At 40.2% G+C, this 22011-nt stretch overlaps 1 protein-coding gene across 1 annotated transcript in view; it reads left to right on the top strand.

The window, feature by feature from the left end:
- LOC124613806 (fibrous sheath-interacting protein 2) overlaps positions 1 to 22011 on the top strand; it is a 188857-nt gene that overhangs the window by 86320 nt on the left and 80526 nt on the right. The window contains exon 4 of the mRNA XM_047142528.1: positions 545 to 801. Within this exon, the coding sequence (XP_046998484.1) occupies positions 545 to 801 (257 nt within the window). The remainder of the gene's footprint in view (positions 1 to 544; positions 802 to 22011) is intronic.

The raw sequence follows: 22011 nt of genomic DNA, 5'->3' as shown, positions 1-22011 counted from the left end.
AGCTCGTCTCCTACCTTCCAAAGTTTACAGAAGCTCTCCTGCGAACCTGCAGAACTAGCACTCCTGAAAGAAAGGATACTGCAGAGACATGGCTTAGCCACAGCCTGGGGGATGTTTCCAGAATGAGATTTTCACTCTGCAGCGGAGTGTGCGTTGATATGAAACTTCCTGGCAGATTAAAACTGTGTGCCCGACCGAGACTCGAACTCGGGGCCTTTGCCTTTCGCGGGTAAGTTCTCTACCATCTGAGCTACCGAAGCACGACTCACACCCGGTCCTCACGTTCGCAGGAGAGCTTCTGTAAAGTTTGGAAGGTAGGAGACGAGATACTGGCAGAAGTAAAGCTGTGAGGACCGGGCGTGAGTCGTGCCTCGGTAGCTCAGATGGTAGAGCACTTGCCCGCGAAAGGCAAAGGTCCCGAGTTCGAGTCTCGGTCGGGCACACAGTTTTAATCTGCAAGGAAGTTCCAGTTCAATAATTGTCACCCTGTATGTACACGCTACGCAATCGACAGCGGGAAGCAGCGCGTGTGTGTGGTCCGCAGGTGCGTGGCGCGGATGCGGCGCTACGACGCGCGCGTGGAGCAGCTGCAGCAGCAGCACGAGCTGTGGGTGCGCACGCTGCCGGCGCGCGTGCACGCGCTGGACGAGCGCATCCGCGCGCACTGCAGGGCGGCGCACGAGCGCGAGAGCCGGCGCGTGGCGGCCGTGCTGCGCGCGCGCAGGGACCGCGACCAGCAGTACGAGGAGCGACAGCGCCGCCGCCGCGAGGACCGCCTGCACGAGAAGCGCATGCGCGTGCGTACCGGACAGAAAATAAGACACCACACCTATACCCAGAAACACCTTCTGTACCACTCCTAATGGGCCCAACTCGGCGAGAGTCAATCCACGAGTACCACATCCAGCTGAAGCCACTCCGTCGTCTATTTGATCCCGTCGAGCTACTGAATTGCTGAGATATCGACTGCGGAGTCTCACCCACGTAGTGCCACACGTTTGCTGCGGGATTAAGGTCGGGTGATAACAGCCCAGTCGAGGTGCGGTACGGTGTCAGAGCGGTCCTCAAATGAGTAACGTATCCGTGCAGGACCGCGAACACAGCTGTCGTCATTTTAGAAAGCAGAAGTGTCTACAAAATACTCGTTGTGAAGATGTAGAAGAAAGGGCAACACCTAGTCACCGAGAATGTCGAAATAAACTCCTCGGTACGTGTTCACTGTAACCTAAACAAGTTAACCCAAGTTATTATTTGAAGAACATTCCAAAGATCTGACAGAACTACCTTCGCTCTCAACTACACTACTGGCCATTAAAATTGCTATACCAAGAAGAAATGCAGATGATAAACGGGTTTTCGTTGAGCAGATATATTATTCTAGAACTGACATGTGATTACATTTTCACGCAATTTTGGTGCATAGATCCTGAGAAATCAGTACCCAGAACAACCACCTCTGGCCGTAATAACGGCCTTGATACGCCTGGGCATTGAATCAAACAGAGCTTGGATGGCGTGTACAGGTACAGCTGCCCATGCAGCTTCAACTCGATACCACAGTTCATCAAGAGTAGTGACTGGCATATAGTGACGAGCCAGTTGCTCGGCCACCATTGGCCAGACGTTTTCAGTTGGTGAGAGATCTGGAGAATGTGCTGGCCAGGTCAGCAGTCGAACATCTTCTGTATCCAGAAACGCCCGTACAGGACCTGCAACAATCGGGTCATGCATTATCCTGCTGAAATGTAGGGTTTCGCAGGGATCGAATGAAGGGTAGAGCCACGGGTCGTAACACATTTAAAATGTAACGTCCACTGTTCAAAGTGCCGTCAATGCAAACAAGAGGTGACCGAGACGTGTAACCAATGGCACCCCATACCATCACGCCAGGTGATATGCCAGTATGGCGATGACGAGTACACGCTTCCATTGTGCATTGACAGCGATGTCGCCAAACACGTATGCAACCATTATGATGCTGTAAACAGAATCTGCATTCATCCGAAAAAATGACGTTTTGCCATTCGTCCACCCAGGTTCGACGTTCAGTACACCATCGCAGGCGCTCCTGTCTGTGATGCAGCGTCAAGGGTAACCGCACCCATGGTCTCCGAGCTGATAGTCCCTTCTGCTGGAAACGTCGTCGAACTGTCCGTGCAGATGGTTGTTGTCTTGAAAACGTCCCCATCTGTTGACTCAGCGATCGAGACGTGGCTACACGATCCGTTACAGCCATGCGCATAAGATGCCTGTCCTCTCGACTGTTAGTGATACGAGGCCGTTGGGATCCAGCACGGCGTTCCGTATTACCCTCCTGAACCCACCGATTCCATATTCTGCTAACAGTCATTGGATCTCGACCAATGCGAGCAGCAATGTCGTGATACGATAAACCGCAATCGCGATAGGCTACAATCCGACATTTATCAAAGTCTGAAACGTGATGGTACGCATTTCTCCTCCTTACATGAGGCATCACAAAAACGTTTCACCAGGCAACGCCAGTCAACTGCTGTTTGTGTATGAGAAATCGGTTGGAAACTTTCCTCATGTCAGCACGTTGTAGGTGTCGCCACCGGCGCCAGCCTTGTGTGAATGGTCTGAAAAGCTAATCATTTGCATATCGCAGCATCTTCTTCTTGCCGGTTAAATTTCGCGTCTGTAACACGTCATCTTCGTGGTGTAGCAATTTTAATGGTCAGTAGCGTACACACGCTGCGAGTTAAATGCTTCATCGGGCCAACGGTGCACTTGATGCCTTCCGTCATTTGGAAAAAAAAAAAAAAAAAAAAAAAAAAAAAAAAAAAAAAAAAAAAAAAAAGGGCAGTCACTTGCACGTCGCTGCAACGCACTACACACCTCCGATCGGTTACTGTACACTTTCTGCATTGTTGGACCCATTGAAGGCGTGCAGCTTCATATACTGCTGCGAATAATCGTCTAATGTGGGGCATGTGACTACATTGTCCACTTCACGCGATTCCTTTTCGCTGTGAAAGTGGTCGACGTGGACGTGGCTCCACTGATAGCAGCAATTCCTTTCTGGATCGGAACTGAACTTCACTGGTGAGGCACGACACTCGTCTCTGATTCTTGTCAGTTAGGATCTTTTTACCAGCACTGTAACTATACTGCAGTGTTGCACTACTGGAAGTGGTGCACTATTCTTTGAAGGCACAGTGGAAAGTGCGTGCTGATATACTGACACATCAGGTGATACATATTGTGGGCCTGTCCAAGCTTGATAGTTATGTTCTGCAACTCTTGCCACGTCTCAATGTCAAACCGTCTTAATTCACTGCCTCATCTTATCTCAGCGGTGGAGGGTCATGTGACCGTCTGTCTGGTCCAGCTCTGCACCATCTCCATCACTCCAGACTGACTGGGCTGCTCTCTGAATGGGGTGACTAATATTTTGCCCAGTGAACTTCCAGCTCACGTGACTTTGTGGTGTGTAAATGTGGAAGGCAGCTGTTCCTTCCTTCACATACTTGGATTTCCCTTCCTGGCAATGAAACTCTTCATCATTTTTGTTTCTAAAAATAAATGTGTAAAAACAAAAGAACTTAGAACTACTTAAACCTAACTAACCTAAGGACATCAAACACATCCGTGCTGAGGCAGGATCCGAACCTGCGACCGTAGCAGTCGCGCGGTTCCGGACTGAAGCGCCTAGAACCGCTCGGCCACAACAGCCAGCCTACATTAAATTGAGGTCTCTTTGTTCACTACCTGCCCCATCTTTGTAGGACCAACTAGATCTGTAACTATGTAAATGTCTGTGTGTATGACTTTAAGATTTCTGTTCTTAAACGCTAATACTGTGCCATGTCCAATATCCTTGTAAAAGTGATCCATGGATGAACAAAAGTACTCTTGCCACTGCTGCTGCTAAACGTCTGAGACAGCTACATTTCAGTGCACCCTATTAACAGTTGCTCATACACACATTGTGAAATGTATTGTAGCAATGTCTGTGTGGATCTGTGACCCTGGATGTGTGTGCACAAACCTCCCACAACGTGGCTGCCCTTATGAGTGGCCCACGATCAACTTACGGGCAATGGAAAAAGAGGATGCCAGAGGGCACATGGCTGCAGATTGTCATATTTTTGTGACCTGTAGGATTTAAGTTCTGCTTGGCCATCTTATATTACAATTATTAATACCTCCATGTACATCATTCTGATGATGAATGTGATGTTGTCTGTGCCATGCAAGGGATGTTGATAGTGACTCGTACATAGCAGGTGGCACTCCATAGTTTTGTCTTGTATGTATTGCTGTGGTCTTCATTCTGCAGGCTGCTTTGATAGAATTCCCCATGTTCCAATATCCTCTTCAAGGCTCTTAATCTCAAGGTAACCACCACAACCTACATCCATTTTGACCTAGTTATGGACTTCAAACCTTGGTGTCCATCTACAATTTGTGTTTCCCCCCCCCCCCCCCCCCCCTCCACTTCATTCCATTACCAAATTCACAATTCCTTGACGAATCAGGATTTGTTTGATCAACTGATTCCTAATCAAGGTCAAGTTGTGCTGCTGTAAATTTATTTTCTCTCCAATTTTCAGTTCAGTACCTCATCATTAGTTACATGCTCTACCCATCTAACCCTCAGCATTCTTCTATAGCACCACATTTCATAATCTTTGATTCTCTTCTTGTTGTAAGTGCTTATCATTCACATTTCACTTCCACACAAGGCTGCACTCCGGGCAAATACCTCCTGAAAAGACTTTCTAATGCTTAAATTTATATCCTTATTTTTCAGAAATGCTCTTCTTGTTATTGCCAGTGTGTATTTTATATACTCTCTGCTGATCAGTTATTTTGCTGTCCAAGTAGCAAAAGTCAGCTACTAATTTTCAATTCCCATTTCCTAATTTAATTCCCTTAGCATCGCCTGACTTAACTCAGTTACATTCCACAACCATTTTTTTTACTTTTGTTGATGTTAATCTTATAATATCCTTTACCATCTCTGACAGAATGCCATTAGCAAACCTTAAAGTTTTTAATTCTTCTCCATGAACTTTTAATACCCTTTCAGAATTTCTTTGTGGTGTCTTTTACACCTTGCTCAAGGTACAGATATAATAGCAATGGGGATAGGCTAATAGTCTACAACCTTTTGTCTCACTCCCTTGTCAATCACTGGTTCCCTCACATGTTCTTCAACTTATAACTGCTGTCTGGTTTCTGTACAAGTTGTAAATAGCCTTTCACTCTGTGCATTTTAATCCCTTGTTCATGATGTGATTTGGAGAACACAGTGTGTCAACAAATGAATGAGAGAGATGGGGAACTGTTTACGACATCACCAATGTGTTCTCCTCCTCTGGCCCACTCCAAACATTCCAGTTGTTTTATACCCTGACATGCGGCATTGTTGGGAGTTACCACATTTGGGCACATATTTTCTGCTTCCAAGTCGCTTTTGAAATATTTATAAAAAAGAATAACATCACTATCATTTTTGAATGTAATACTTTTTCTTTTCCTATATGTCAGCTATACCGAATACTAACAAGGCAAAACAGCTGTTGCCACCATGTAAACTGTCACAAAAATTGTTGTTATGTGTTCTGTGTATACACTCAAGCACACACTACAGACGGATGTGACAGAATGACACTATGGGTTGGTACACCATGCAGGACACTGCATGTCACCCCACAACTCACCTTCTACATGTACATTAACCTATTGTAGATGCAAACTGTGGGACCCCTCCACCCCAAGAGTTACTTTGATCTCTGCTTGCCAATACATTAATATGTAACAGTGAGACTGAGAGAAAAACATCATTGATACAATAACATAGGCTTAGGGAATGCGTTGTGAAATCAGCTTCAAATTCCAAACCATTCTCATGTTGAGTGGGGTTCAACAATGAAGAACATTTCTGAAATCTGGCCAGTTTTCGCCAGTCATATTGCTGTGTATTATTCAGTTTTGCCTTCTAATTCATCTTTATAGCTTTCTTTCAGTCTTCCCTAATGAAATTACTAACATTGTCCTCCATTGCATGTTTTAAATTTTGAGAAGGAAAGATGGCCAGTGCTATTCCTTAGTGTATTTATAATAATGTGTCACTTGATTTTATAAGATTATGTTTTTATGTTGCCAGATACGACATGTTACATTTCCAGAATGATATGAGAAAATTAATTTCATTATCTAAATCTATAATAATATAAGACTTTGAGTAAGATTGTTATAAATATCTATCCAGCTGAGATCTATTCTTGGAAGCAGCAGTATCCAGCTATGACTGGAGTGTAGAGATCTGAGGTGCGAGCGCAGGCCTTGTGTGTAGCACTGGTGGATGCCCAGCGGCTCAGTGGCTACGAGGGTCTCAGTTCAACCCATGGCCCATCAGTGGAGTTGTTGGACCCCGTGGTGGGGGCCCTGCCAAAATGACGGTGGAGCTGTAGTGGCCTCACTGTGGAAGCCGATTCAACCCAACAAATTGGCTGGCCGGTTGGCCAGTATTTGTACAGATAAAAGTGGGTTTGTTGTGGTGTAGCCACTGCAATGTCAGTCATGCTGCCTTAATCTTAAACTTATCCTTTCATTACTGAGAGACCTGTTCAGTGTATCGTATTCCATGAGCTCAGTGATACTACTGACTGATTCGTTTATCCACAGTTGTTCTACCAGCTACAACCTGTGCCTCCTAATTCAAGTGTTATTATGCAATAACATTTTCTCCTAATCATATTTCCTTGAAGTCTGATATACTCTTCTCATTTTGACTTCCATTATTCTGATTCTGACACGAGCAGTTCTAGGCGCTTCGGCCTGGAACCACGCGACCACTACAGTCGCACGTTCGAATCCTACCACAACATGGATGCGTTTGATGTCCTTAGGTTAGTTAGATTTAAGTAGGCTAGTTTTAAGTTCTAAGGGACTGATGACCTCAGATGTTGAGTCCCATAGTGCTCAGAGCCATTTGAACCATTTGATTCTGACAGCTATTTTAGGTAGATTCTCTGCTGTTATGCTAATTAAATTTCAAGATACCAGGAGCAGTATAATGGTAACATCGTAGGTATATTGTATCTGTGGTATCTCAGCACCTGGTCATGCTGTTTTGAATCCATGTTGCACGATAAGAAGACAAATGATAGTTTAAACAAAAATAATTTTTATATAACATTTTTTTAAAAAAAATCAGACTAAACTATACAAAATGATTTCCTCTAGGCACTCACAAGACCATAACCCCATACAGACAGTCTTGAAAATATGTGCTTGTGAAGTTTAATAGCTAGGTCATTACTCGTACAAAAAATAAATTCTTCATTTAACATTTAAAAAAAAATCAGACTAAAAGATATAAAATGATTTCTCCTAGCCACATATAAGTTCATAACCCCATTCAGATACGCACACAACACAACAGTCCTGCAGTGTAATCGAGATGTCAGGTGTTGCCAACTTTTCTCGACCCCACCCCTACCATACAACAAGAAAGCAATGTAGTATTGCATTATCATTTAGTTTGACCTGTATTTAAAATTTTAATTCTCTAGCTTATCAGGAAGCCAATTTAAAATCAACTGCAAAATTTGTACTCAACAGACAGACAAGCAAGTGGCATATTAAAAACATGTTAAAAACTCGAACCATAAGATACTGTTGTGACACTGATCTATTTTTATCATGAATGTGATGTACCATGGCATATAACTACCTCTCTAGATTACAGAATGACAGATAGAAGCAAAAGGAGTGCAATATAGAAATGGAAAGGGAGAGGAAAGGCTCCACACATGAATCTTAGGTTGTGCACATCAAACCACATGTTTACTAACATAGATCCCCGTAGGACTCTATAATTTACAATTCATGTAACAACACAATTTAAAATAAATTTTGCCTTCACTTGCTTCCTCCATTTACCTAAAATTCCCGTGTACCCATAGTCTACCATGTCTCAGCGATGCACTCTCTTCACAATGCCTGGCATAATGCCATCTTTGCTGGTGTGTCCAAACTACCACATCATGTGACTCTGTTCATGGAGCCACATGATCTGGTACGTTACATTATCTATATACAATCAGTTTCATCAGTTAATTCATTGGGCCCCTTCTCACGTACCCTAACCTAATATATTCCTAATATAATCAAGATATATCAACTAGGATGGTGGGCAGAGGAAAAACACAGGTCCAATAGACAAAAGAATACATGAGTAATTACTGAAAGCACATGCTGCTACTTACTTTCAGCCATGTTACTGATGATGGTAGCAGCTCCACTAGTTCCATTTCTGACACTACTCATAAAGAGTGTGTGTGTGTGGGGGGGGGTTCTATGATGGAGAGGTGGGTTGCACTGAGTCAAAAGCTGCACAGTGACAACAGAATGCATTTATTACTTTTGAATAGTTGATGTTAGTAGAGCTTGCTCACATCTGGTGGGTACCAGGTGGTGGATGTCAAACTGATGGACCTCAGCAGCGAAGCATTGAAGCATTGTTGTGAAGACATCAGTAGCATTTACAGCCAGCTTGGCACGTCAGCAAACTGACCTTGTGATGTGATAGTTCCTGCCTGAGATGCACCACAAGCTGATATGGGAGACTGAAATGGCTGGCCGAGTGTAGAATGTGCTGCTATTTTCTGCCCCAGCTGTCACGGGCGTCAGGAGTGTAGACATCTGTGACGTGAGCCCCTGTGTGGCATCTGGCACTTGCTGATACCCAGCAGCTCTGTTGGTAGGAGGGCCCATCACTTCTGTAGCTGGATCCCCTGTTGTCAGAATGATGGTTAGGTGGTAACGGCATCATGGCAGAAGCTGACAATAAGTCCGTGACTTGCCAATATGGTGTAGTAATCAGCCTGACTGGATGGCTGGTGTTTGTCTTTGTCAAACCAGGTTTGATGTGGTGTGGCTACTGCAAATGTTACGCACGGCTTGTGCCAAAGTGTTCCTGGTTTCTGTAACACGTTAGTCACAGATCGACAGGTGAGTGGAGACACCTAGGAGGGCGCTGTGGCGCAGTGCTACACCAGCTTACTGCAGGAGGTGGCTGGCTGCAGCAGCAAGAATACGGAGTAGGACTGATAGAGAGGATTTTCAACATATACACAAAGAAGGGAAACATGAATGGTCACAGGTTTGCTTGACCAATTGGATAGTATCACAGAAATTTTGAAAAACAGAAATTGGTGGACCTTTGAAGATGGGCACCAATTGTCACACAAAAGCCTACTCTAGGTTCAAGAACCAGTATTTAGCGAAGAATTTAGAGCTATTTATTAGCCCCTATGTATCACTCCTGTAGGGTTCGTGAAGACAAGATTAGACTAATTATAGCGTACACACAAGCATTTAAGCAGTTGTCCCTCCTGCAATCCATATATCACTGGATTGGAAAGAAATCCTGAGTTGTGGCACCATTGTAAATACTCTATGCCACTCCACAGTGGTTCACAGAGTATGTATGTGGATGTAGAATCAATCAGAAATTCCTTAAGATTATGACCCTTGCTATAATTTTCCGTATCTTGTAAGATACAGTTGTATCATACACTTCTGCTATCTGCAGTATCACCAAGGTACAATAATTTAAAATCTTTACCTGCAGGAGGCACATCGCTGGAAGATCAAGTTCCGCGCACAGACGAAACGGATGGAACGCGAGACTAGACTGCTGTATGACTATCACTGTTACGAGGAAAAATGTGTTGCCCGGCACCAGCAGATGATGGAAGAGGAATGGACGAACATGAATGGTATGTGTTTCTCTAAAAATACTCTTGATCTGTGAGACAGTTCTGTTCTGGATATTTGTGGATGATATTGGCTGTTGCAAAAGAGACCATAGTTCTCAGACACAGGTGATACTTGTCATGACCACAATGCAGCAGATTTTTCTTTGCAAATAGGTAAGTATAAATAGTACAACCTCAAAGGAGATTCCTGGATGGAACAATATGTAAAATAAATAAAAACCAACAATCAGCTATAGCAGCTGAGTGATGTGTGGCACATAAAAACACAGAATAGAAAACACTTCCACCATATGCATTCATACACACAACCAAACAGACACTCAAAACACATATACCTGCAGTTGTGGTGAGACTAACTGTTGGTTATCGGTTACTGAGAGCAGTTGCCTGTTAGATTGAGGTGGGGATGGAACAGAGAAGGTTGCAAGAAGCGAGGAGGGGATGGCAGGATAGTACGATGCAGGTCTTTCGACAGATGACTCAGCGGCTGCACAAAGAGACTAAATGAGTTCGGAACATATAAGAGATAGCGAGAGGGAGGGGTGGAAGGGAGAGGAGGAAAGGAGAGGAAGATGGAGATATGAAAGGTGTGACAGAGGGAAAAGAGAGAAATGGAGAGGGTTAGGAAACGAGGATGTGGAAAAGGGGGAGGGAAAGGGGGAAGAGAGGGAGGAAGAGTGGCAGGAGAAGGCAGCATGATCTGGATGTGGAAGGAGTGATGTGGACAGAAGGGAGAGGGAAAAATGTATGGTGACGCAGTGGAAACAGGGTAGTGGAGGTTTAGGCCAGGAGGACTGCGAGAGCACAGGACAAACTGGAGAGACGATTCACACCTGCATAATTCAGAGAAACTTGTACTTGAAGGCAGTATCAAAATGGCTCATGTAGTGAAGCAGTTGTTGGAATCATTAGTTTTGTGGTGCACAGCATCTTCGCAAATCGATGGTTAAGTCTGTGCTTTGCACAGTTTAGCAGTGGTCATTCATGTAAATAGGCAGTTGGTTATTTGTCATGCCTACTTTGAATGCTGTGCAGTACTTGTAGCACAGCCGATACACATTGTGGCCACTTTCACACATGTCCCTGTCTTTTATTGGGTAGGAAATACCTGTGACTGGACTGCAGCAGGAGCTCATGGGAGAGTGTACGGTACAGCTCTTGCACTTGAGCCTACCACAACAAAATGACCCATGGGATGCGGGATTAGAAGAGGGGACTGGAATTCTGTAGGTTGGGTGGGCAGCAGAACACTACTCTGGGTGATGTTTTGTTAAAATATGGCCGCGAGTGTAGAAGTGTATAACCCTAAGACGAGAAAAAGTTACAGTTATGTACTAAAAAAGGGAGTGTGCGAGAATTGTAACGTCGAAATAACAAATTTAAGAGAACGAGTTTCAGGTCTACAATTCTTAATCAACACTTTAAGAAGCGAAATCACCACACTCAAGAATGAAAATCGGGAACTACGGTCGAAGAACAAATCATCCGAAGTGGCACCTGACGAAAGGCACAAATCGTCCGAGTGGACAGAAGTGAGACACAAAGGTAGGACTTTAGCTGGAAAAATGAAAACGAACTTTGCAACATCAGTTACATTTACGGATAAAAACAAATACGGTGTTCTGCAGTCCAGTGATGGAGTTAAAGACAGTGTAAATTATCCAGACCATTCAAAAGACAATGCGTTGAAAACGAATGGTCACTCTGGGAAAAATGTTGATAAACGGGAAACAACAGGTAAAAAGAACAGTGTGCTTTTTCTAACAGATAGCCATGGCAGGAATTTATCAAATATGTTTCCAGAAATAAATCGAGACTTAGCAGTGACCAGTGTTGTTAAACCTGGAGCGGGAACTAAACACGTTTTAGACGCTTGCATTCAAACAAAATCCACGCAAGAAAATGACTTTGTCGTTTGCATAACGGGATCAAATGATGTTGCGAAAAATGAAGCAGATGTCTGCGTAAAAGTGCTTCAGAACTTTCTAGAAAAAAATAAATCAAGGAATACAGTTGTTGCTACAGTGCCTCATAGGCACGATCTAATCTATAGTTCGTGCGTTAATAAAGAAATTCGAAGAACGAATATTAAAATAAAGAAACTGTGCTCTGAATACGCAAATTGTGCTGTGGTCGATATAAGTAAACTTAAGCGTAACCTTCACACCAGACACGGGCGCCACCTAAACTATGAAGGGAGAAAGTTTGTTTGCGATCGTGTCAATGAAATAATTAAAGAAAGACTCACACGGAATAAAACGATCTACGAAAGTAGCGGTTTGAGTAATACCTGGAATGTACGTCATTTTTTAGTATAAAAGTCTGTGAATCGGCGGGTAATAAACCTCCTGTACTTGAACTAGCTGCTAAAAGCGACATTCGAATGAGAGAGTGTTCTCAGACAATAAACAATAAAGATAAATCTGTTACTGTGATGCAAACGAACATTCGCTGCATTAGGAACAAAGTATTACAATTAGAACATTTGTGCAGTATTGAAAACGTTGATGTTGTTTGTATCTCAGAACATTGGCTGACAGACGATCAAGTACAATATTTTGTTCCTCAGGGGTATGCTGTTGGAGACATTATGTGTAGAAGTGAAAGAAAGAATGGAGGTGCCCTAATATTTGTTAAAGATAGTATAATGTTTACTAAAATAGATGTTAGCTCTTACTGTGCAGAACTAGATGGAGAATTTAGCTGTATAAGACTAAACGTAGAGAATACCATAATTGTTAGCTTATATAGATCACCAGGAGGAAATGTAAATACATTTTTCGAAAGATTTGAGCTGCTTATGAGGAAAATACTAAAATCTAACATAAAACTAATTATCTGTGGCGATTTCAACATTGAAATGGCCAACAGTGATGAACATGTTACTAGAACGTTTTTTAATATCTTAAGATCACTAAATTTACAATGTACAAATTACACACCAACACGGGATAAGGCGTGCTTAGATAATATTATAGTAAATTTTTCTAGAGATATGTACGACGTCAGACTTGCCAGTGGAGCCCTAGCTGATCATGAACCATTGATTTTAACATTCTCCTGTGATCAGTTGCCTAAATCAGTCAGAATCAAGTCTAATGCCACATGGGTAAGAGGGCAGAAAGATGAATATATTAATTTATTTATTGACAGAATATCTTATGTTAACTGGGACTTTGTATACAACATACAACCTGGAAAGGGTGCTGGTGAAATGGTGTTTAACAAATTCCTGGAAATACTCATAGAGTTATGGTACTCCTGCTCACCATTAATCAAAAGTAGCCCTAAACATAAACAGAAAAACAAACAGCTAAAATGGTATACAGATGAGCTAGCTCTCACTAGGGAGGAGATGCTCAGACTGTACAGAATATATAAAAATTCTTGTAAAGAAGGACCTGAGCTAGATAATACTTCTTATAGAGCTTATCTAAAATGTAAAAAAATCTACAAAGACAAACTGTCCTTGGCCAAAAAACAAGCATGTGAACATTACATTGAAAGTGCTCCCAACAAATGTAAAGCAGCATGGGATATCATCAACCAATATAATTCACAAACCCATACACAAGATGCAATGCTGGTCCCAGAAGAAGTAAATAATTACTTCCTAACCTCAGTGAGTGAGCTGAAAAACAAAATCAAGCAAAATGGCACTTGTGCACTAGATCATCTTTGTGCTGTGCCCCATAGTATGTATAATTTCCACTGGAATGTTGTCACCCCAGAGGATATTGTAAAAGCTGTGGCAAGGTTCACCAACTCCAAAAGTATGGACTGTTATTGGTTTTCTAATTATCTAATGAAAAAAATAATACACCTTATGTCAACCTCTTTCTTTTATTTTTAATATTTGTTTAGAATCTGGAGTTTTCCCAGATGCACTCAAAACTGCTAAAGTAATACCGGTCTTTAAAAAGGGAGATAAGCATCTGCCCCAAAACTATCGACCAGTTTCTATTGTCCCAATTTTTTCTAAAGTTTTTGAATATGTAATGTACAGTCAACTAAATAACTATTTTGATAAGCATGATCTCCTCTCCAACAGACAATTTGCATATCAGCATGGTAAAAACACCACTACTGCTGTCACTGAAGTTGTTAACCAGGTGTTAACTGCATTCGAAAATAAGGATCTAGTGTCAGTCGTACTGTGCGATCTTAGCAAAGCCTTCGACTGCATACCATCTAACACCCTACTTGCAAAACTGGAATTTTATGGCATACACAAACCATCTTTGGATGTAATCGAATCATACTTAAGTAACAGGAGACAGTATGTATCAATTAAAAATAGATGCTCCTCACTGAAGGAAGTTCGGACTGGAGTGCCTCAGGGCTCGGTCCTAGGTCCTTTTCTGTTTATCATTGCAATTAATGACTTACCTTACCATGTAGGAGCAAATTCAGTTGTGTGTTATGCAGATGATACAACGTTGCTCAATACACACCATGACACAATAGAACTGCATCAGACAACACAGGAAAAACTAGAACTAGTAATGGATTGGTTTTCTTCTAATGAACTCCTGTGTAATCCTGATAAAACACAAGAGCTAATTCTGGGTTTAACTACAGCTGTTGAAAGCAAATCAATAAAATTATTAGGATTCCACATTGACTCAAAATTAAACTGGGAGGAACACATTAGCCATATCTGCAAGAGAATAGCAAGAGTGTGTTATCTCATCTGGAGACTGACAGATATAGTCACTGATGAGTATCTAAAGGTGGTATATTTTGGCCTCTTTCAGTCACACATTTCCTACGGCATATTGTTATGGGGACATTCTTGCTTTGTCAGTGAAATTCTGAAAATTCAAAAAAAAGTAATTAGAATAATAAGCAAAGCTAAGCCCAAGGAACACTGCCAGCCCCTCTTTATCAAGCACATGATATTAACTGTGGTGAATCTATACATGTACACAGCCCTGCTTTATGTCAAAAGCAACTTAAATGAGTTCGAGACCAGAGAGAACATACATCCCCACAACACCAGAGGCAAACTGGACTTTGACATACCAAGACACAGACTCACAAAGACTGCAAACTCACACAAAATAATGAGTTTAAAACTCTTCAATAAACTTCCAGCATCTGCTCGGTCACTGACCAATAATATTTTCAAACGTAAGGTTTATGACTGGCTTCTCAAACACCCATTTTATAAGATAACAGAATATTTTGAAATAAGCATTGACATTAGTATATAAGAATATTCCTAAAAGAAAAGGAATTAAATTGTAAAAACTTTACTGTAAAGTTGTTGTTAATTGTATATTTAATGTTCAGACCTATTCCGCTGTAAGTGGTCAATGGTGAATAAACTGAATATATAAACTGAATATACTGTAAATTTTGGATGAGATATCTCATCTCAGGTCATGACAAGAGGAGCTGAAGCCCTGGTAAAGGATGTGTCTGAGCTTTTCAAGGCACAGATGATTCTGGATGATCAGAGGAGTGCTGGTTGGCGGCTGGTTCACAGGTTTACTGGAGTCAGCAAAGGACATGGCACAGGAGATATGTTTAAGGATGACCTGGGTTGGATGTTACTCTATCAGTAAAGGCTCTGGTAAAGTCATAGGTATATTTTGACAACTCCTGTTTCCCACTACAGATGTGGCATCCAAGCATTGGGAGGCAGTGCAGAAGAAACTTTTTAATGTGTATGGGAGACGGCTGTCAAGAGTGGATATACTATTGGTGGTTGGTGCACTTGGTAGGAACAGAAGTATTTATGGAGCCATCTGTGAGCTGGAGATCAACAACTTGGAAGGTGGCTTGTTGAGTGAGAAGAACCAGGTGAAGCAGATTTGGAAGTTGGTGATGAGATTATGGAGGAAAGAGCCAAGTTTGTCCCTACCATGAGCCCAAATCATGAAAATACCATCAATGAATTTTAAACAGACACGGGATTTTAGATGGCTTCTTCTAGATGGCCTACAAATAAGTTGGCATAGGATGGTGCCATGTGAGAATCCATGTTGATAGATTGGGCTTTTGAAAATGAAATAATTGTGGTTCAAGATGTGGTTGGCTAGGAGGATTAAGAAAATGGTGATGGGTCTGTTATTGGGAGGACGCTGGGAAAGGCAGTGTTCCATGGCGACAAGGCCATGGGCTTGGAGGATGTTGGTATACAAGGATGTCACATCCACAGTACGATCAAGAGTCTGGAGGTAACGGCATGGGGACTGTGGAAAGACTGTGAAGGAAGCAGGGTGTCCAGTGAACCTTGAAATCGTGAAAACCTGGAAAAATTCAGGAATTTTGAAAATCAGGAAAATACCAGGAAAAACCTTAAATTTTATTTTTAAAAACCTTGATTTTTAAAATTTTTTGGCACTGCACCAACTTGTGATATCAACTTTTAGATCATTGTGGTTGGCAACAGTCATTAACAAGGTATCATAGTCTATATCTATATCTACATCTATACTCTGCAAACTACCACCTGGTACATGGGAGAGGGCACGTCCCCTTGTGCCAATTATTAGGGTTTCTTCCTGGCCTATTTATTTATTTATTTATTCATCTGTGGAACAATAAATATTTTATGGATGTCGTCAGTTTATAATACATGAGCACACATTTACATTTACAATGAAACAGATTTCTCATATTTTGTGTAGTTCTTATAACTAGTCATACTCTTCAAATATGTCTGCTTGTGTCTGTATATGTGTGGATGGATATGTGTGTGTGAGCGAGTGTATACCCGTCCTTTTTTCCCCCTAAGGTAAGTCTTTCCGCTCCCGGGATTGGAATGACTCCTTACCCTCTCCCTTAAAACCCACATCCTTTCGTCTTTCCCTCTCCTTCCCTCTTTCCTGATGAGGCAACAGTTTGTTGCGAAAGCTTGAATTTTGTGTGTATGTTTGTGTTTGTTTGTGTGTCTGTCGACCTGCCAGCACTTTCATTTGGTAAGTCACATCATCTTTGTTTTTAGATATAGTCATACACACATTTATAATTACATAATATTTTGGTGATAATGTCATATGTTGCTAATAATCTACATCTGTGTTAAATATTCTTTTACAGTATAACAACTTTTACTTACTAAGAAGGTTTTAAGCTTTTGTCTGAAAGTGAGGGGCTTATTTATTTCTTTAATTTCCTGTGGTAATTTGTTATACAGTTTTATCCCATTATAAAATATACTTTTTTGCGTCTTTGCCTTGTTCTTTCTATCTAGATGGAGGTGGTGACAAGCTCTTGTTTCATGCTCATGTATTAGGCTGTTTGTATTGTACATTTTGACATTTTTCTTAATGAACATTATGTTCTGAAAGATATACTCACAAGAAACAGTTAGAATGCCTAGCTTTTTAAATAATTCTAGACAGTGGGCCCTGTTGTTGCTGTTTGTTATTATCCTTATGGCTCTTTTTTGTACTTTGAACACAGTTTGTATATTACTGGCACTTGTTCCCCAAAACATGATCCCATAGCTGAGGACTGAGTGTAGATATCCGTAATATGTTATTTTAAGACAGGTATATTGCATACCAGTGCAAGGATTCTAAGAGTATAGCATGCTGTTGATAATTTCTTTGCCAAAATGTTGACATGGTTTGTCCATTTCAATTGGCTGTCTACATTCATCCCTAAGAATTTGGTACTTGTTACACATTCTAATTCATTATTATTAACTTTTATTCTAGTGGCATTGTGTTTTTTGTTCAATTGGAAGTTAATATAGTTAGTTTTATTTACATTTAGGGTTACTTTATTTTTTAATGACCAGTTGTGGACATCATTGAGAGCCTCGTTTGCTCTTTGTGACAGTTGTGTTGGATTTTCAATTGTTATTACTATGTTGCTGTCATCAGCAAAAAGTATTTTTTCTCCATGTCTGATACTTTGTGAGAAGTCGTTAATGTATACAAGAAACAATATTGGGCCTAATACACTTCCCTGTGGGACGCCTATATTCACATGTTCTGGGTCAGACAGGTGTTTTACAAGGGAATTGTTTCAACTTGTTGAACTCTGTTTTCCAAGTATGATTTGAACCACTTCTTTGTCACACCTCTTACTCCTATTTGCCCTAATTTATGAAGTAAGATTTTGTGGTCAACTGTATGTAAGGCCTTGGACAAGTCTAAAAAGATACCACTTACATTTTCACCTTTGTCCAGAGCTTCTAAAATTACTTTAGTGAACTGTGCTATAGCAGATTGTGTGCCTTTTCCGGGCCTAAAACCAAATTGGTCATTGGAAAGAAGGTTATATTTATTCGGGTAATTTAGCAGTCTCTTTTTGACTAGTATTTCTATTACTTTAGAAATGATAGACAGTATAGAAATCGGCCTGTAGTTCTCTACATTTGGCACATTTCCGTTTTTAAGTACAGCTATAACTTTTGCTCGTTTTAGGTGCTCCGGAAAGTATCCAGATTCGAAAGATTCATTAATTATGTCTGTTAATGGTCCCTTTATGGAGTCTGTACATTCTTTAATTATGCAGACTGGGATTTCATCAAGTCCTACTGAAGTTTTATTTTTTAGTTGGTGTACTACTAGTGCCACTTCCCTTTTTGTAGTTGGCAAGAGCACCATTGAGTTTGTTTAGGTAAATCATACGTATCTGGAAATTTCTGCTGTAATTTTTTTGCAATACTGCTGAAATATGAGTTTACAAAATCAGCTAATTTTTTAGGGTTACCTACTGGTACATCTTTGTTTTTAATATGTGAATTGAGGTCCTTTTTAGCAGAGTTAGATGTTTCCTGTTTGACGATGTTCCAGGCTGCTTCGCTCTTGTTTTCAGCTTCAAGTAATATTTTGTTGTTTGAAAGTTTTTTTGTGGCTAGCAGCACCTTTCTGTATATTTTCCTGTACTTTTTGTAGAATTGCAGAACTTCTGGGTTGGATTGATTATTTTTTATGGAGTTGAGATATGTAAGAGTTTCTGAGGATTTTTTGATACCTGTAGTCACCCATTGATTTCTCCTTGTAGTTTTAATTTGATAAAGAGTTTTGGGGAACATCTCTTCAAATCTGAGTTTAAGAATTGACATGAACTTGATAAATTTCTGATTTGCATTGGTTTATGCATAGACTTCCCTCCAATCTTCATATTCTAGCTGGGATTTAAACTCATACAGAGCTGATTTGGAAAACATTCTTTTGTATGTACACAGTTTAGGAGGAGTTTCTACATGAATGTTAGTTTTTAAGATCTGGCAGAGGTGGTCTGCTAGGCCCAGGTTTTGGACAACAATATGACATTTTTTACTATCAATATCTGTAGCTACATGATTTATAGATGAGGAAGATTCTTTCGTTCTTCTAGCTGGACAATTAATAAGGGAGGATATTCCATAACAGCTTAGAATATTCACATATATGTTGCTAGCCTTATCAGGCTTCAGCATATTAATGTTTAAGTCACCACAGATAATTACATTTGCTTTTGGTCCAGAAACCTTGCCTAAGCTTTGATTCGGTTTTGAGAAGAGTATATCAATGTCTCCACTGGGAGAGCAGTACACAGATTCAGATTCAGATTCAGATTCTTTATTAGTCATTCAGCATTGTTACATGCAATAGACTTCGTCAGTTCACTTAACCTATCAATTTTACAAAAAAAAAATTTTACATATTTAAGTTGATATTGGGCATTTCTAAAAATTCTTCTAATGAATAGAATGGATTAGTTAACAAGAAGTTATGAACATTGTCTTTAAATAATTTGTCAGGCTTGATTGACCCATTTTTAGACAATTTGTTATATATTTTAATTGCCATACACTTATGACTATTGTTAGTTTTAGCTAATCTATTTTGTGGCAACAGCAGAGAAGTACACGTTCTTGTATAGTAGCCATGTCTTTCATTTGTTACACTTAAATTAGGTAGTTCAGCAAGTATGTAGTTAACACTGTCAAGAATATATAAATTAATTACTGTTAAAATTCTATATTTAGTGAACAATGGTTTACAATGTGTTCTGTTATCTACCTTAGCCATTACTCTGATTGATTTCTTCTGGATCACCATAATTTCATTTATTTTTCTGCCGTTTCCCCAGAGTGTTAACCCATACCTTAAAACAGACTGAAAAAAGGCAAAGTACGCTGTCCTTACGTACTCAAATGTCACACAACACATCAGTCTCTTCAACAAATATATAACTCTTGACAACCTAACCACTATGTGATCAACATGAGAGTTCCATGTTAGACTGTTGTCAAGTACAATACCTAAAAACTTTGCCTTTTGTTTTTCTATTTTTGTAGTCTTTGATAGACTGAACCACATATTCTGGGTCTTTTCCTCATTTAATAGCAGACCATTGGCATTAAACCATGATGTTGCATTTTCTTTTGCCAATTTCATATCACTTACAAGGTTATCAAGTACATGGTTTACAGATAGAAAAGTTGTGTCATCTGCATACATATATGTCTTTACATCTATATTTCCTGGTAAGTCATTTATGTGTACAAGGAAAAGAAGTGGTCCCAATTTAGATCCCTGTGGCACTCCATGTTGAACCTCGAGTATGTTTGACAGATGACTTCCTGAACTCACCACCTGGTTCCTTTTATTGAGGTATGATTTGATGAGTTTTAAACTTTTATCACATATTCCATAGTACTCAAGTTTAGAGAGCAGAAGTGAGTGGTCAACACAGTCAAAAGCTTTGCTCAGATCACATAAGGTTACCTGTGCGTGCGCATGGTCCTCAAATGCTGCTAGAATGTCTCTGACTAAGAGCTCTATGGCATGTATAGCTGACCTTCCTTTTCTGTAACCAAACTGTGATGCACTTAACATACCATTTAGTTCTAGGTACTCATACATCTGCTTATATATTATGCCTTCAAAGACTTTTCCTAGTACTGGAATTAGTGAAATTGGTCTGTAGTTTGCAGGATCTGATTTGACACCCTTCTTAAAGACTGGAGTTACCTTGGATAGTTTGAGAGGATCAGGAAAAAACCCTTCTATGAGACACAGGTTTATAGAATATGTTAATGGTGCTGCAATGTAATGTATGATTTCTTTCAATAGATTGTTTGACATATTAAAAATATCTGTACTGTATGAATTTTTCATTTCTTTGACTATTTTAAGAACTTCATGTTGGCATACCTCTTTGAAGTGTTTCAATGATGATCCGGCCCTATTATGATTTAGGTTTGCTCTCTTCAGATAATCTATACATGTTACATTGGGTTTACTGATCAGCTTTTTGATATCATCAGCACAGCTTACAAAATATTTATTGAATGTATCTGCTGGTATTGGGACTGTCTTGTCAAAGTTTCTGACTTCACCTTTAACAGTATTAATTACTGACCAGGCTGTTTTGCATTGGTTTTTACTATTTTTTATGAAATTTGTGTTGTAACTTAGTTTCGCTAATTGCAACTCTTTCTTATACAGTTTCTTAGTGATTTTTTCGAGATCCTTAATTTCATTAGAATTGATTACTTTGGCAAGGCGCTTCAACAGCAGTAGCTTATTTTTTAGATTCTCCAGTTCTTTGGTGTACCAAAATTTACCTTTTCTTGTTTTATGGTATTTCTTTTGAACAAGATGGGCTTTTAAAATACCTGTTAAGTAATTGTGGAATGTTTCATAAACTGTTTGGGCACTGGAATCACAGTTTTGAAATAAGTTGTCCCAGTTTGTTATGCGCAACTGGTGTGATAGTTTTATGAGATTGTGTTTTGTTAATATTAAGGTATTAGATTTTGTTAACTTTTGTCCAGCCTTGCTCTCATCCCCTTTTATAAAATGTCTTAACTTTACTGTTAACATGGAGTGGTCTGAGAAAACAAACTCCTTTACCTTGGTGGAGTACATATCACGAGCACAGTTGACAAAAGCATTATCCAAGCACGCTTGTAGTCTTGTTGGTTCTGAATTTACATGATGGAAGTTGTGCTGCCTTAGCATATTCAGTAACTTATTTACACTGGGTTTGTTACATGTTACATCAAAGCTTGAATTAAAGTCTCCCCCAATTACAGTTACATACTGTTTCCATTTCGTTATGTAGCAGAGTACACTGTCTAAATTATCTAAAAAAGTTTTATCATCTGAGTCAGGGGAATGGTAGATACATACTATGATAAGTTTCATTATATCACGTATGATCCCGGTAATTTCAAAGTGTTTCTCTACACATGCCCAACTAAGATCTAGTTCTCTACACTCTATTTTATTTGAAACATAGATAACAGTACCACCATTACGGTACTGAGATCTGCAAAAACTGTTTCCATATT

This window comes from Schistocerca americana, chromosome 4 (assembly GCF_021461395.2).
Source record: "Schistocerca americana isolate TAMUIC-IGC-003095 chromosome 4, iqSchAmer2.1, whole genome shotgun sequence".
NCBI classification, from domain to species: domain Eukaryota; kingdom Metazoa; phylum Arthropoda; class Insecta; order Orthoptera; family Acrididae; genus Schistocerca; species Schistocerca americana.
This window is presented reverse-complemented; position numbering and strand designations above follow the sequence as displayed.